The sequence below is a fragment of the Monocercomonoides exilis genome (genome assembly GCF_001643675.1).
Source record: "Monocercomonoides exilis strain PA203 chromosome Unknown scaffold15-1837935, whole genome shotgun sequence".
In the NCBI taxonomy this organism is placed as follows: domain Eukaryota; phylum Preaxostyla; order Oxymonadida; family Polymastigidae; genus Monocercomonoides; species Monocercomonoides exilis.
Window position 1 is genome coordinate 149,537 of NW_027150560.1, and position 15,205 is coordinate 164,741.

At 34.3% G+C, this 15,205-nt stretch overlaps 3 protein-coding genes across 3 annotated transcripts; all 3 read right to left on the reverse strand.

Annotated features, from left to right (window-relative positions):
* Positions 1-3,268: 3,268 nt before the first annotated feature.
* Positions 3,269-3,787, reverse strand: MONOS_9402 (uncharacterized protein; the record flags this gene model as incomplete). The annotated part of the gene is made up of 2 exons (XM_067879902.1): positions 3,269-3,457; positions 3,587-3,787. 2 exons carry the CDS (start codon positions 3,785-3,787, stop codon positions 3,269-3,271), a joined length of 390 nt encoding a protein of 129 aa, XP_067729818.1.
* A 9,342-nt stretch (positions 3,788-13,129) lies between these two features.
* MONOS_9403 (uncharacterized protein) lies at positions 13,130-13,720 on the reverse strand (the record flags this gene model as incomplete). The annotated part of the gene is made up of 1 exon (XM_067879903.1): positions 13,130-13,720. One exon carries the CDS (start codon positions 13,718-13,720, stop codon positions 13,130-13,132), a length of 591 nt encoding a protein of 196 aa, XP_067729819.1.
* Positions 13,721-13,784: 64 nt separating this feature from the next.
* MONOS_9404 (uncharacterized protein) lies at positions 13,785-14,482 on the reverse strand (the record flags this gene model as incomplete). Its single annotated transcript, XM_067879904.1, has 2 exons — positions 13,785-14,088; positions 14,217-14,482. 2 exons carry the CDS (start codon positions 14,480-14,482, stop codon positions 13,785-13,787), a joined length of 570 nt encoding a protein of 189 aa, XP_067729820.1.
* Between the last annotated feature and the right edge of the window lie 723 nt (positions 14,483-15,205).

Here is a 15,205-nt window from a genome sequence, read left to right on the forward strand (position 1 = left end):
ATGAACACAAAAAATTTCTATGTGAATAATTTGTAATTATTGAATAATTATTATAGAAAAAAAGAAAAACTCCATCAATTACTGGAATAATTGAATAATTTCTTGATATTTTTGACAGAAACAAAACCAGGAACATTGGTGTGTGGATAATGAACATTGAAAAATATTTTGATTTAAAAAAACCTCTTTTGATATTTTTTTTTTGAAAGGAAAAGAACAATCAAATGAAACTAGGTTGTTTCATATTCCCAAATATAAAGATCGAAAGGAAGTCAAAAATCAAAAAATCAAACCAGAAAAAAAGTTTTATTGCAGAAAAAGAAAGTTGTTCACATCAGGAATAAATAATTTACAGATCATGAATGTCACAATAGACTGAAAGCAAAAATAGAACTCCATTTCCTTTTAGAAATTAACTTTCTTTTCCTTTTCTCACGTTGTTGCAGTATCTCTTCTTCTGAAGTTTCAGATTGCATTTCTCGATCCTTTGGATTATCAGATTGTTCGATAGAAAAATTTTCGTGAACAACAATTTTTTCCATGATATTGAAAGTTGACGTTTTCAACAGGTACTATAATATTGGAACTTTTGTCCTTAACATAAGATAATTCCTTCACATCAGATATAGCAATATTTTGCTTTGTTTCTGAGCTGTTTAGCATGCTTTTCTTTTTTTTTCTAATTGCATGGAAAAGCTTTCGAAAAAAATATCTCCTGTTGTAAATTTCATGCTGACACTGCTTGAAAGTGAAGGATTGTTTGTTGCTTTTTCAGCCATCGAAGAGGCTTCAATGCTCTGCTGAAGACACTTTTATACAGCAGAAGGGTCAGATGGGAAAACTCAACATGCTTTGAATGGCTTTTTCACAATTTTTGGAGAGAGAGAGATATATTTAAACTGTTTTTGAAACAACCTGTATTTATGATTTCATGTAAGAAAAAATTGACGAATCAGAAGGAACCGAGAATGCACTTTTCAATTTGTCTTGAAAATAGTCAAATGTAAATCTGTCGAAAGGTTGTGAAAGAGGAGTGTAATGGGATTGAAGAATTGGAAGATAATTATTGTGTTTTCTGCAACAAGACATTACCCTGCATCACAGTTAAGATGACTGAACACCGAGTTCAAAAAAGAGATAGAAAGATTTTCCATTCTGACTTATTCGCTTCTCGCTAATTTTTGAGAAAATAATTATTGATTATTATTTATTCAAAATCATTTTTTTTCAGTCTGAAAGTCTAGTTTCGCAAAACAGTTTATCAGATGGAACTTCAAATTTTTGTGATCGTATAAAAGTATCTGAGATGGCCACAACATCACCTGACTCAGCGATATTTTATTCAAAAAGATTTTGAAAAAGAATTTTGCATTTATTTATCATTGTGATTCAGGAAAGAAAACAGATTGAGTATCTTTCAAGAATGCAATTTTATCTTTTGACTTTTTCATGGAAATTTTGCTCTCATTAATATTTGATGATTAAATGAAAAGAAATCAAATAATCATAAATCACGCTTTTCAACAAAGAAAACGTATTTCTCATATATCCAATGGTTGAAGCTTTAAGTCCATTCAAAATAATGTTTGTTTGCATTTTCATTATTGACAGCGAACAATTTATTATGAACCTGCAAGTCCATTTTATGTTTATTTAGATTAACTTTAAGGATGGAACGCATTTCTTTTTTTTCTTTTTATTTTCATCATTTCATTTTCTGCCAATTGTCCAAAAAAGAAGATTAAATGCACAATATAGAAAACGAGGGCATAAGAGAAAAATAATACCTCTTTCAATTTAACGAAATTTTGAACAACAACAGCATAGTGATTATTAGCATAAAAAAAGCAGCACTTTTGGGTGGAGCAGTTTTTTGATTCTTGAATAAAAATTTCATCGTCAGAATTTTCTAATCAATCCCATTATTAAATATTTATTTCTTCTTTTCAATTTTTTGTGCGAAGGCGGAAGAATTGAAGCTAGATTGTTGTATCTAATAATGCAATGCTTAGCGTGTCCTAAATGAAGTTTGCATTTGCAATATTTTTATTTCTTTTTATGTGTTTTTCGTTAAATATTTAACATTCACTAATTTGTCAATAATAATTCATATTATAATGTTAGAAATAAATTCATTTCTTTAACAAATGCAATACGAAATGTTTTGAATAATCTTTGACCTGTCTGCATCTGAAAATCATATATCACAAGTTGCTCGGAATAACATGGATAAGCTGCTTTTTTTGGTATTCACAATAAATATCTTTGGTCGCATTCACGATAAACAAAGTCAAAAACAGTTAAATTTCCATTTGTTACAAAGCTGGCTGATATTTCAATTTCAAAAACATGTAATTAACTTTTCATTTCTTGTTTTTTAAATACAAGTGCCTCGCAAATACTGGTGGAGATTCTGCTTGTTTTTTCACATTCAATTGACCTCCACAAAATAAACCAAGTCAATTTTCTATCAATGATTGTCAGTTTATAAACAACAATCTGACTGCCTCTGCCAATTATGGAGTTGCCGCTATGTGTTTCCTTCCACCATATTCCTGGATGAATAATGTGAGATTCATCATATTCTGCTTCTTCGATGACAAAACAGCAAAAAATGGCAGAGGATATGATGTGTTTTTCAATTGCGGCAGTGTCACTCAATCCCTATTCAATCAGTGCGGGTCAACAATAGAATCAAAAAGTGTGTGGAATAATGGAACTGCTGATGATGTTGAGTTCAACAAATGGCTCCCTCTCATAACAACATTCAAAATCGTGACAAATAATGGAACAAACACCGATCTCTGCGGAATCGCACAACTCAGTCCACGTGAAACAATAGAATTCGCTCTTGTTCGCATGACAGATACCCAAGACGCCTCCCTTACCCTCCTTTCCTCAACATTTGTTCCTCTTCAAACACTTGCCTTCAGTACGGCTGACACGAAAATCACCGGAAATTGTGCATCAACCTCTGTCAAAGATTATTCATGTTACGCACATAATCAAAATTCATTTGCTGAATCATTTTTTTGATATCCTCCTCTTCTTTTTCCTGTTCTTAACTTCGTTACTCATTGCATATTTTTCATTAGCACGCTTCTCCATCTTGTCTTGAAGCCAATTCTTCATTTGCTTCTTTCAAGTAGTATCAATCGTCCTCTTTTCAGCAAACTCAGCCTATCGCATTGTCTGGATTTTTTTCAACAAACTTTATTTCCTTTTCCTATTTCTCATCTGCATTATCATCCTCTCAATTTTCATCTTCTTAACATCCTTCTTCTTCTTTTTCAAAGATGTCCTCCAGACAATTCGAGCTTGATGCGCATGATGTTCTGTATCCGTAATCCATCTCGAATGCTGCGATTGAACATGAAGGCGTCCATTTCGAGGTCTGAACAGGACTCGGGTCAAACTTCCTCCGGATGAAGAGATGCAATTTATTGAAACTGCACATCTGAATAATTAGGCATATAAATGTGACGAAGAAGAAGGAAAGCGCTTATAGAAAAATGACAGAGAATGAAGAAACAGCGAGAAAAGAGAGATGAGCTGATTTACATGTGGGAAAAGCAGATGATTAAACCAGAGAACATATGGCAACAAAATAATCATGACATGCAGAAGGAAACTTTGTCTTCGTTGGAATTTCGTTTGTAAAAACGACCGCAATTTCATTATCATTATCATTATCATCATCATCATCATCATCATCATCATCATCATCATCATCATCATCATCATCATCATCATCATCATCATCATCATCTGTTTTAAGTTCATGCATAATTCAGAAATCATTGGTAATTTAAAAAGAAAAAAATGAAAACTTCTATTGAGCCGATTCAAAATTTCGCTTTTTTTCCATCGAATTTTGAATGTTGCGGAATAAGGAACATATCTGGCTTGTTCGCTGCATCCAAAGTGTATTTGGAGTAGCTTAGTTAGCAACAAAAAAGTTTGCACTATATACATTTATTCCTTTTGAAGTGTGACAACAAACAAATCTGTGAAAGCTGAAAACAAATTGAGAGTTGAACAAGTTGAAGTTATTTTTGAGGGAAATTAGCGAATAACAATTTTTGATAACAATTTCAACCGATTCGTTTAATGTATTTTGAAATGTCATCGAAAATTCACTGAATATTATTTTGATTTCAAAAAACATTGAACAATTGCATTTTCATTTTTTCATTTTTTTTTCGTGAACAGATGTTTTATCTTAAGCCTTTGCGGCACAAAAAATTTTTTCGTTTGTGTCGGTCGATTAAGTCGACTCGTGTCGGAATCAATTAATGAGTTAAAATTGTTTCACATAAATTTTTTCTTATCAAAATTTTTTAATATACAAACTTAACATTATTTCAATGGTATTCAGGAAAAAAACTTTTTTAAAAATTACCATATGGGTGATTTTTTTTGATATCATAAAAAAAGATCAAAAACCGAAAAAATAAAATATTTTGTGGTATTTTTTGATCTAAGAGATAAATTGATTTTCGTAAGTATTTAGTTTTTTTTTCAGTGATGTATATATGTTTTATTAATTAATATAAAAAAAAGCATACCTTTTTGATGTTTTTGTGGAAAAGTGTTTTTTTTGATCAAGTTTCACAAAAATATATAAAAAAAACAAAGAATAATCAAACTTTCAAAGGAAAATAAAAATGTCTAAACAAGTGAAACATAACTTAATGAGAAATAATTTTCAAACAACATTCATAATTAAACAAATACATAAAATTTTATTATTAAAAAGAAAATCCTATGTGTTTTTTGTTAATCCAGCTAAAAATTCATTACCAAATTTCAGTTCCAGTCGTGCAGTTCAACGGACTCATCAAATGGAGATTGTGTTGAAAAGGAATCAATAATCAATGGGAACAACTGATTCAATCTCGTCACGTCTTTTTTTATTCTTCGAATAAAATGCTCTTCCCACTTCATTTTCAATTTACAGCTCCTCTTTCATCTGTTTCGAATCTGCTCATCAAAAATTTCCTCAGAAAATACCGATGATATTATTTGCTTATATTTCCAGTACTTTCTGCTCCGTTCTTCACACGATGTTCATCAATTACTCTGGCAGCACTTGCATTTCTCCTCTTTAAACATATTTTACCAAAACATGAAGTTCAGCTGATTGAGTGCTCAAGTGTGGACAGAAGAGGAAGAAGAGATTTGTATTTTGTTAGCGACTCTCTTGAAGCTTCCGTGAACGAGCCTTCCTTCGCCTTCATGAGGTGCATCACTCAGAAAGACAATTCGATTGTTGGGACATGACAGAACAGAAGCAATTGGTAATTGTGATGTTGAATTGTTTGTATTTCTCGACGGGCATTCAGTTGACAATGAATATGTAAATGGCCATCTTGGCATCAAAGCAATGTCTTACTGGCTATCAAAGATGCCCTGAAAGAGGACACGCAATGCGATGTGTCTTCTGAAGAAGGTGCAGATCATATGGCAGAAATCATTTCATGAGATGACTTGTAGGTGGATTGGTGCAAGTGACTGTAAAATCGAAGAAATTTGAAGAGGAGGCACAAAATTAAAATATATGAAATTGACTCAAAAACACTTTTGATGGATTAATCATCACATATCTGCTGTATATTTGGCTGTTTCATAGAATTTTCCATTTAATATGCCTTTTCAAATAAATAAGTTTCGCTTATCGTTTCATCTTCTACATGTTTAAAGCATGTTGCATTGTAAAATCTGAAGAAACTCATCATTTCTATCACACTTCCTGTTTAATTATTGCTTCAATATTCATTCGATTTCGTATGTCTTAATCAACCTCTAAACGCAAAATGCAGATTCAATGTCCTTTTCCACTACACTCCTGCTTATAGGCTTTTCTTTACGAATAATAGAATCGCTTCCATAATCATTAACTTTCATCTGATATTCTGCGATAACAATAGTATTTCTTTTGCGTTTCTGGAAGTTAATTGGATACAGGGTTTCGAGAAGAATTTGAAGAAAATAGTTATATATTTGTTACTCATCGACGAATGTGTGGAAGTGGAAGAAGAAGAAGAAGAAGAAGAAAGAGAAAGGGAAGAAGGAAAAGGAGATGCATTTGATGACTGAAGTGTTTATTGATTAAATGAAATGGCTGAATTGTTAGAAGAACTCTGAAGTGTTTCAGTCTTTGAAATGGATTCTTTTGAAGTGCCATTTAGAGAATGAACTATTTGAGGTGCATACAGATGAATAATTAGTTGAAGGAGAAGAAGAAGCAAAAGAAGAAGTGAAAGAAGTTGATGCGTTTTCAAACGCAAATGTTGTAAAAGTTAATGGAGATTCTATGATTTGTTGATTAATCATTCTTCGAATTTCAATTACAGGTTGAAAATCAAAACAAAGATTTAATAGTATCGAAACGTGTTTATTCTTCGTTTCTGCTCCTTTCAATTTCTCTTTTAAAAAACTCTCTTTCAAAACCTTTCCAATGTTTTTGTCAAATCCATATTCTTCTTCCTCCTCCTCCTCCTCTTCTTCTTCTTTCTCATTTTCGATGCATTTATCTGTCAGACGCATTGAACCCTTTTCATCTTTATCACACACAAGCTCATTTGTACTCCTCTTCTCTTCCTTCCCTTCCTTCCCCTCCTTCTCATCACCCACCCGAATCCCCTGGCTTGCTGTACATGTTGCGTGGTTCAGAAGGATGCTTTGTGGCTAAAATATACCCCCCATAGCTTTCATGTTGCTGCTTGCAAATACATTTGCATTGCTCAACTGTCCTTCACAAGAATCGTTCGAGGGATACCCAGCGAGAAGGAAGAAATGGAGGAAGGAGGAGAAGGAGGAAAAGGAGGAGAAGGAGGAGAAGAAGGAGGAGGGGAAGAAGATATGTTCAATAAAGAGACAGAGCTTGGGCTAATTATGTCTATGGACTTCTGTATAAGTGAAGAGGATTCGGTGGTGGAAGACGTAGAAGTGATGGGCTTCGGTAAAGAGTCAACATGAACAGAAGGGGCAGACAATTGTGTGCAGCAAGGGAGAAAAGGGAGGAGTGGCAAATGTTGAGGAGGCTGTGATGTTTTGAGTGTGCTATTGAACGAGTGAAATGTCTGCTGATGTTCATCTTCATTTTCATCACCTCCTTCTTCTCTTTCTCAATCTCTCCTCCTCCTTTCTGTTACTATCTGTGCAAGTCTTGTGTCGAAAGCGTCAATTTGAGATTTGCAAAACACGTCTTTCTCCTTCTTCTTCGTCTTCGCCTTTGGCTCTTCATGTTGTCTTCATTTCCTCTGCTCTGCCCTCAATTTGATTCTGAAATCAACCTTCTTTGCCTCTTCCATTTGAACTTGGACTCCTCTCTCTTCGCTTCTTGGCGGTGTCATAAAGCGAGCAGATGAATGCAATGTGCCTAACAGCTCCTTCGCCCTCCACTTCCATTTCTCATGAGATGCCCATTCACCTCATTCTGCACAGTTAGCTTTGCCAACACAAGGAAGCCGTACAAAGTGCCAAAGCGAAGAGGGATGTGCAGCTGCAGAAGAGGAAAGTACTTCAGATGTACATCATACAATTCAACTGCACGCATTGAAAGCCATGATATTGCTGTATGTAGTGGGAAACAAAAAGATATGATTTTTGGTGGGCTTAATAAAGCTGCTGATTGAACAGCTCATATTCATTCGAAGGAAGATGGAACGATCCAATGTCAACTGAGTGAAAATGACATTGAAAAAGTTTGAGAAGGAGCTGAAGAATAAGATAACCGCAAAGTTGAAGATTGAACAGTTGGTGGGAAAGGACAAGACGAAGGAGAAGTTGAGGAATTTGAAGAAGAAGGTGAAGAAGAAGGTGAAAATAAAGGTGAAGATGAAAAAAATGATGAAAAAGAATATTAATGGCGATTGACGGATCCACAAAAATTCAATAAAAATTCTTTTTGAGGAAGAGGTGAGAGGTTCCACTTGATGTTGTCTACAGAATAAAACATCACATTTTCCAAGTTAACTTTGCAACGAGACAATAATTAAAATTGCAAATATTTGTCTGATGAACTGTCATTGATCAATAGAGCTTCATTTCTTCAAAGTCATTTGCCTTTTTTCTGTGACTTTCTCCTTTCTCTTCAAAAAATAGAAAATGTTAATATCTCTCGATTTCCTTTCTTTTCCATTTCCATCTTCAAAAAATCTTCTCTTCCTCTTTTCCCCTCTCAAAAAATACCCTTCTTCCGATCTTGCATTTCTCAATTTCCTTCTTCTCACCAACTTTTACCCTCTTTTCCTTCTCTTCCAAAAAAATATTCTCCCATCAACAAAAAGCTCCACTTCATCATCTTTAGCAACTTCTCAACATATTTACTATATTATCTTCTCCAAATCTCCGCCTGTTCCTTCCCCATCCATCTGTCTCAGAATTTCTTCCATTCAAAAATCTCTCTCGAAATATTAACATTCAAAAGAACACTCAACTCTCACCCCCTGCAACAAATAATCCTCTTCCATCTCTTCTCTGCCCCATATATCTCCTGTGCCTGGTGTTGATGAGATAGACATCAAATACTTCTTTTGGTGTTTGAGAATATTATTAAAGGAGAAGATCATAACAAAAACAGAAAAAACATCTCTGGACAGGCATCACAATGTGTACGGGCTGAGATGACCCTCCAGTGAAATATATGAATTATTTTGTGGAGAAGGCTGGAATGTTGCGTTTAAACCACTCAGAAGCTGATGCGTTGAAGACAATATTTAAAATGATGATAAATGTGGAGATGAGACTGTTGAAAAAATACAGATGTTGAGCAGTTTGATATATATTTATTTTTCTTTATATGAATATTTGCCTGTTGAATGTTTTTGTTTCATTTTCAGGGCAGCCAGAGGAAATGAATGAAAATGAATAAAAGCGGGATATCTCGAAATGCAGGATAACGGTGGAGTTTGGAGAGAGAATTCATATGGAAAGTGTGCTTGATGAAGGGATTGGGAATGAAAATGCAGATAGTTATTTCTAACGAAGCTGATTGGATTTGAAAAAAAAACAAAAGCCTCATTATTTTTTTGATGCACAAAAGAAAATGCATTTGAGGGACATTAGACAACTGAAAAGGATGGTTGACGAACCGGTTGCAAAAACTGTTGAAATTTTATTGTTTTGACAAACATGTTTTGATAATCAAAATCAATTTAAAATTTCTTTTCAAAGACTCGCTTAACATATAATTATGTTAATTTTTTTGGATGATAATATTGTGGAAAATATTGTTTTTATGTTTTATTGAAGATTGAAAGGATGTTTTGCTTTTTTTATTGAAGAAACGTAATTTTTTCGATAAGTTTATTCTATTTTTTCAAAATTTGAAATAAAACTATATTACAACAAAAAATGTCTATTAATAAATCATAAAAACTTCAAATAAAACAACATTATCGTATAATTTCAACAAAAAAATATTATTATCACACCCACCCTTCATGAAATTATTTTTTGATCAAACGTCGGAATTTTTTATGATATAAAAAAAAATCACCCATATTTCTTTTTGAATAAAAAAATATTTATGAAATTGATCAAATTTTTTTTGGGTGTTTTGTTGTTTTTTCAAACAAATACAAATTCAGTCAAACTTCTTTTTGAATGAATAAGATGATAAACTTTTATGTACATATGTTAATCACACAAAAGATGGTTGTTTTCGGTTCCAACAACTGTATTTTCTGTTTCTTTTTTGATATATAAAAAGTTGTTAATTAAGTCATTTACAGTTTGTTAATCTTCATTTAAAATGTTTTATTTTGAACGCCAATCAGTTTTCTTTTTAGTTTGAGATTGCTTTGTGCAAACAAAGAACAACAGATAAATGAGAAAAAGAAGTGACTACTTAGGAATAAAATGAAATGAAAACATATATAGGTGATTTTTTTTGTTATCATAAAAAAAGATCAAAAATCGAAAAATAAAATCTATTGAGGTATTTTTTGATCAAAGAGTCAAATTGATTTTAAGAAAGTATTTAGCTTTTATTTCTGTCACATATATTTGTTTTATTTGTATATACAAATTATACATACCTTTTTAATGTTTTTGATGAAAAAGGATTTTAATGATCAAGTTTTAAAAAAAAATGTGAAAAATGAAAAATAAAACTGCAAAAGGAAAATGTCAAGTTTCTCAACTTACTAAACTATCCTAATAAATAAAAAATACTTTGAAAACCACAATTGAAATAGTTTGCTATAAGTTTGTTTCAATTAAAAATTATTTTTCTTCAAACTTTTGAAACCAATTTGTTTTCTTGACTTTATCTATTTCTTCGACGGAAATATCATTACAATATATCAGTCCTTTCTTTTCGATTCAGTTTCTTCATCAAACGTTGAATGAAATACTATGAAATCGATAATCAATGAATAAAACTTATTCGAACTAGTCTTTTTTCTCTTTATTCTTCTCATCACTTGTCCGTCCCGCTTCCTTTTCCATTCTTTCCTCATCTTCCTTCCATTTCCACTCTGCCTAATCAAAATTCTCCCTTAGAAAATACCTGTGAAGTTGTTTGCTTCCTCTCCAGCACTTTCCGTGTCATTATTCTCGTTGTGTTCCTCGATGACTCCAATTGCTTGTTAATCTCCTCTTGAAACAAATTTGCCTTCACACTCAGTTCATTGGCAGCTGTGTGAGCGATGATGTGAGCAAAGGAGGGGAAGAAGAAGAGGTTGATCCATAATTCGAGGAGGAGGAGGAGGAGGAAGAAGATGAAGAAGAAAAATAAAAAGAAGAAGATGAATAAGAAAAAGAAATTAAAATAAAAATAAAAATAAAAAAATGAAGAAGAATGGAAAAAGAAGAAGAAAATGACGACGATGACGATGACAAAGACGAAGGATGAAGTGATTGATTAGAATGTTTGTCTCTCACAGTACAATTTTCTTTCTTTTCTCTTTCTCTTTCTTCAATTCTTCCTTCTTCTCTTCCTTCTTCTCTTCCCCCTCTCTCTCCCTTCCAATGCGTTCTCCACCACCTATTTTATCCTCCTTTATTTCTCTTCACTCAAAAAATGCCTCTCGCAAAACGGTTTCAAATCCTCTTCCAAACAGTCCCCTTCAAAAACACGAAAAGAAGCTGGACAGCTCGGAAGCGAAACGCTCACTTTAAAGAGAAGTTCTGCTTTTGCTTCTTCTTCTTCTTCTTTTTCTTCCTCTTCCTCTTCCTCTTCCTCTTCCTCTTCCTCTTCCTCTTCCTCTTCCTCTTCCTCTTCCTCTTCCTCTTCTTCATCATCATCTTCCTCCTCCTCTTCATCTGATCGTCTCAAATCCAATATCTTTTCCTTTCACCATCGCTCTTTTCAAAGAGAAGAAACATATCTTCTTCCTTCTCCAGACAAGCAGAATTTCAATTTATCTTCAAACAGAATGAATGATGATGCAAACAAACAGAAGAAACATGGAGAATATCAAGGAATTTCAGGAATTTCATCTTCCTCATTTTCTCTCTTTCTTCTCTTTCTTCTTCTTCTTCTTCATATTCTCCTTCTTCCTCTTCCTCTTCCTCTTCCTCTTCCTCTTCTTCTTCTTCTTCTCCTTCTCCTTCTCCTTCTCCTTCTCCTTCTTCTTCGTCATCTTCGTCATCTTCTTCTTCTTCTTCTTCTTCTTCTTCTTCTTCTTCTAATCCTTCTTCTTCTTCTTCTTCTTCTTCTTCTTCTTCTTCTTCTTCTTCTTCTTCTCCTCCTCCTCCTCCTCCTCCTCCTCCTTCTTCTTCTTCTACTTCTTCTTCTTCTTCATCTTCATCTTCATCTACCATCAGATCCATCTCTTCAATCAGCTCCATTCACAACAAGTCCAATGAAGAAATCAACTTCTTTTTGTTTTGGAAGAAGAGAATGACAAAAGATGGAATGCCTTATTTGTTCCCAGAAGATTGGAAAAGATTGGTTGATGGTGTGTTGGCTTGGAAGATAAAGTTTTAATGTTTTCTTTTTTCTATTTTTTCTTTATTTCTTTATTTCTTTATTTCTTTTTTTCTTTATTTCTTTTTCTTCTCTCTAACAATCCTGTCTGTCTCTTTGTAAATAACTGGATGAAATGTCAATTCTTTCTCGTTTTCCTTCGTCTTTTTCGTTTCTTCTGCTGCTAAACATTTCGCTTGCGTGTTTGTATCGTGAAAATACAACCGGAGAATTAGCGGCGAAGGAGAAATTTCTTTTTTATTTTGGATTTCCCGCTTCTTTTTTTGCTATTCTTTCCTTTCGTCTTTCTTCTCATCATTTTTATTTTTATTTTTATTTTCTCCTTTAAAATTCCCCGTTTCGCCTTGTTTTTTCGAATTATTTTTGCCAGCAAAATTATACCCAACATCATCATCTTCTTCTTCTTCTTTTCTCAAAGCCAGCATTTTTGCTAATTGCTTCTTCTCTTCGATTTCTTTCAGTCTTCGCTGAGTGAAAAGAGAAGTTAGCTTCAAAAGAGAAAGTTCATCTTGATAGTCTTCATCTGTGTTTTCTTCTTATTCTTCCTCTTCCTCTTCCTCTTCCTCTTCCTCTTCCTCTTCTTCTTCCTCTTCCTCTTCCTCTTCCTCTTCCTCCTCCTCCTCCTCCTCCTCTTCTTCTTATTCTTATTCTTATTCTTCTTCTTCTCCTTCACTATCCATTTTATCATTTCTTCTTCGTCTCATATTCTCTTTCTTTCTGCTAATTCTTCCGATTTATCGTTTCTAAACATATTTTTTCTTTCTTCTTCTTTTCTCTTCTTTTTCTCTTTTTCTTTTTCTCTTTTCCCCCACAAAATTGCCATTTCGACCATTCTTTTCTGTTTGTCTTCGGTTTAACACTGAAAAACAGCTGGAATTTCATTTGGTTGATTGGAAGAAGAAGAAGAAGAAGAGGAGGAGGAGGAAGAAGAATAAGTTCCATATATTCCCAACGACAATGATACATGTGAAGGATGAATACCTGAACGAGGTATCTTGAACAGTTTGGATTGATTTGCCTGTATCTAATTGGACGTTGGAAGAGGAGGATTGATTGGCGTCACTTGTGGAAGTGGATGATGATTTTGAGGAATTTCTTCTATGTTAGCAAATGAATCAGGTGAAGAAGAAGAGAAAGAAATGATAAATTGATGAAAAAACTAGAATAAAAGAAAAAATAAGAACAAGATTAAGTATTTGAAGCAAAAGAAAACCGTGATGAAGTGGAAAACGAAGAAGTTGAAGAAAAAAATGATGCGTTTGCAGACGAAAATGCTGAAATAGTGAATGGTGTTTCGATAATTTGCTGCTGAATCTGTTTTTGATTTTTGATTTCAGGCAGGAAATCTGAGTAAAGCGTGGTTAGAATCGTTACAGGCTTATTCTTCTCTTTTGTTGTTTTCTTCTGTTCTTTTGCTCCTCTTTCTTTCTGAGCATTTCTAATGTCTTTGTCAAATCCATCTTCTTCTTCCTCTTCTTCTTCATCTTCTTCCTCTTCATTTTTCTCATTATCTATGCATTTATCTGTCAGACACAACGATCCCTTTTCATCTTTATCACTCACAAACTCATTTGTACTCCTCTTCTCATCCTTCTTCTCTCTCTTCCCTTCCTTCCCTTCCTTCCCCTCCTTCTCTCCACCCACCCGAATCCCCTGGCTAGCCACATACGCTGCATAATTCAGAAGGCTGCTCTGTGGCTCAAACACATCCCTCGTCGCTGACAGGCTGCTGCTTACAAACACACATGAATTTCCCAATCTGCTTTTCCCGAGTATCATACAAGGGATGGGCAGCAAGAAGAAGGAAATAGAAGAACAAAGAGAGGAAAATGCAGAGCTTGGGTTAAGTTATGTCAAGAGATTTCTGTGCGAGAGAAGAGAAGTATGTAGCTGGAGATGAATGAGCGAGTGGCTCTGGAGAAGTTCCAACAAGAACAGAAGTGGCAGACAATTGTGTGTGTGTCAAGGGAGAAAAAGGATGAGTGGAAATTGTCGATGAAGCTGTGATGTTTTGAGTGTGCAGCTGGGCAGATGAGAGTGCGCTGTCGAGCGAGTAAAATGTCTGCTGTTGTTCATCATCATTTTTATCGCACCATCCTTCTCTTCCCCTGTCCCTCCTCCTCCTTTCTGTTGCTTCCTGTGAAACTCTTGTGTCAAAAATGTCAATTTGCAATAAAAAAAACTCGTCTTTCTCGTTCGTCTTCTTCTTCGCTTTTGGCTCTTCCAGCTTTCTTCCTTTCCTCTGCTCTGCGCTCAATTTGCTTCTGATATCCACCTTCTTTGCTTCTTCCATTTGAACTCGCACTCTCCTTTCTCTTCGCTCCTTGGAGGTGTCATAAAGCAAGCGGATGAACGCAATGTGCCTTGAAGCTCCTTCCCTCTTCCACCGCCATTTCTCATTCGATGCCTATTCGCCTCATTCACCCTGTTCAGCACAGCCGGAGTGTGGAAGCCGTACGAAGTGCTAAAGGAGAGCGGAATGTGCTGCTGCAAAAGAGGAAAGCAGTTTAAATGCACGTCCAGCAATCCCACAGAAGGCATTGATGATGATGATTCTGTTGAGAGTAGGTAATCCGAACAAAATAATTTTTGGTGTACTTTATCAAGCTGCCGATTGAACAGTTAACACAAATTTGTATATCGATGACTTAATCCATTGCGAAATGTAAAGAAATATCAAAGATAAAGGAGAAGAAGGTGAAGAAGAGGCGAAGACGAAGTTCAAGTCGAAAAACGAGAATATATGTGGTGATAGAGAAATGCGAAATCAGTCGAACGATATTTATGATGTCAAGAATAATTTGTATGAAGTCGTTGGTTGGACAAAATGTATCATTTGATGCATTAATTTCAGATTTGTTTGAAAACTCAATCATAAAATATGTGGCAAACAGATTGCGGAAATCAATAAAGCTGTTCTTTTCCAAAGTCAATTCACTTTCATTTTGCGATTTCCTCTCCTTTTCCCTCAAAAATAGAAAATAAAGATATCAATCAATTTATTTTCCTTTCCATTCCCCTCTTCCATTCAGCACACAAACTTCTCAGAAAATATCAATCCCCTCCTTTTCTTCAGAATTCTCAGTCTCTTCCATAAAATCTTCTCGTTTCAAAAACTGCCCCTTTTCCAATCTAACATTTCGCAATTTACCTCTTCTTGCACACTTTTGCTCTCTTTTCTGACTTTTCAAAATCCATTTCTCCAATCAATCTCAAATATCTCCCTCTCCATCCCCAGTCACTTTTCTATATATTTACTGAATA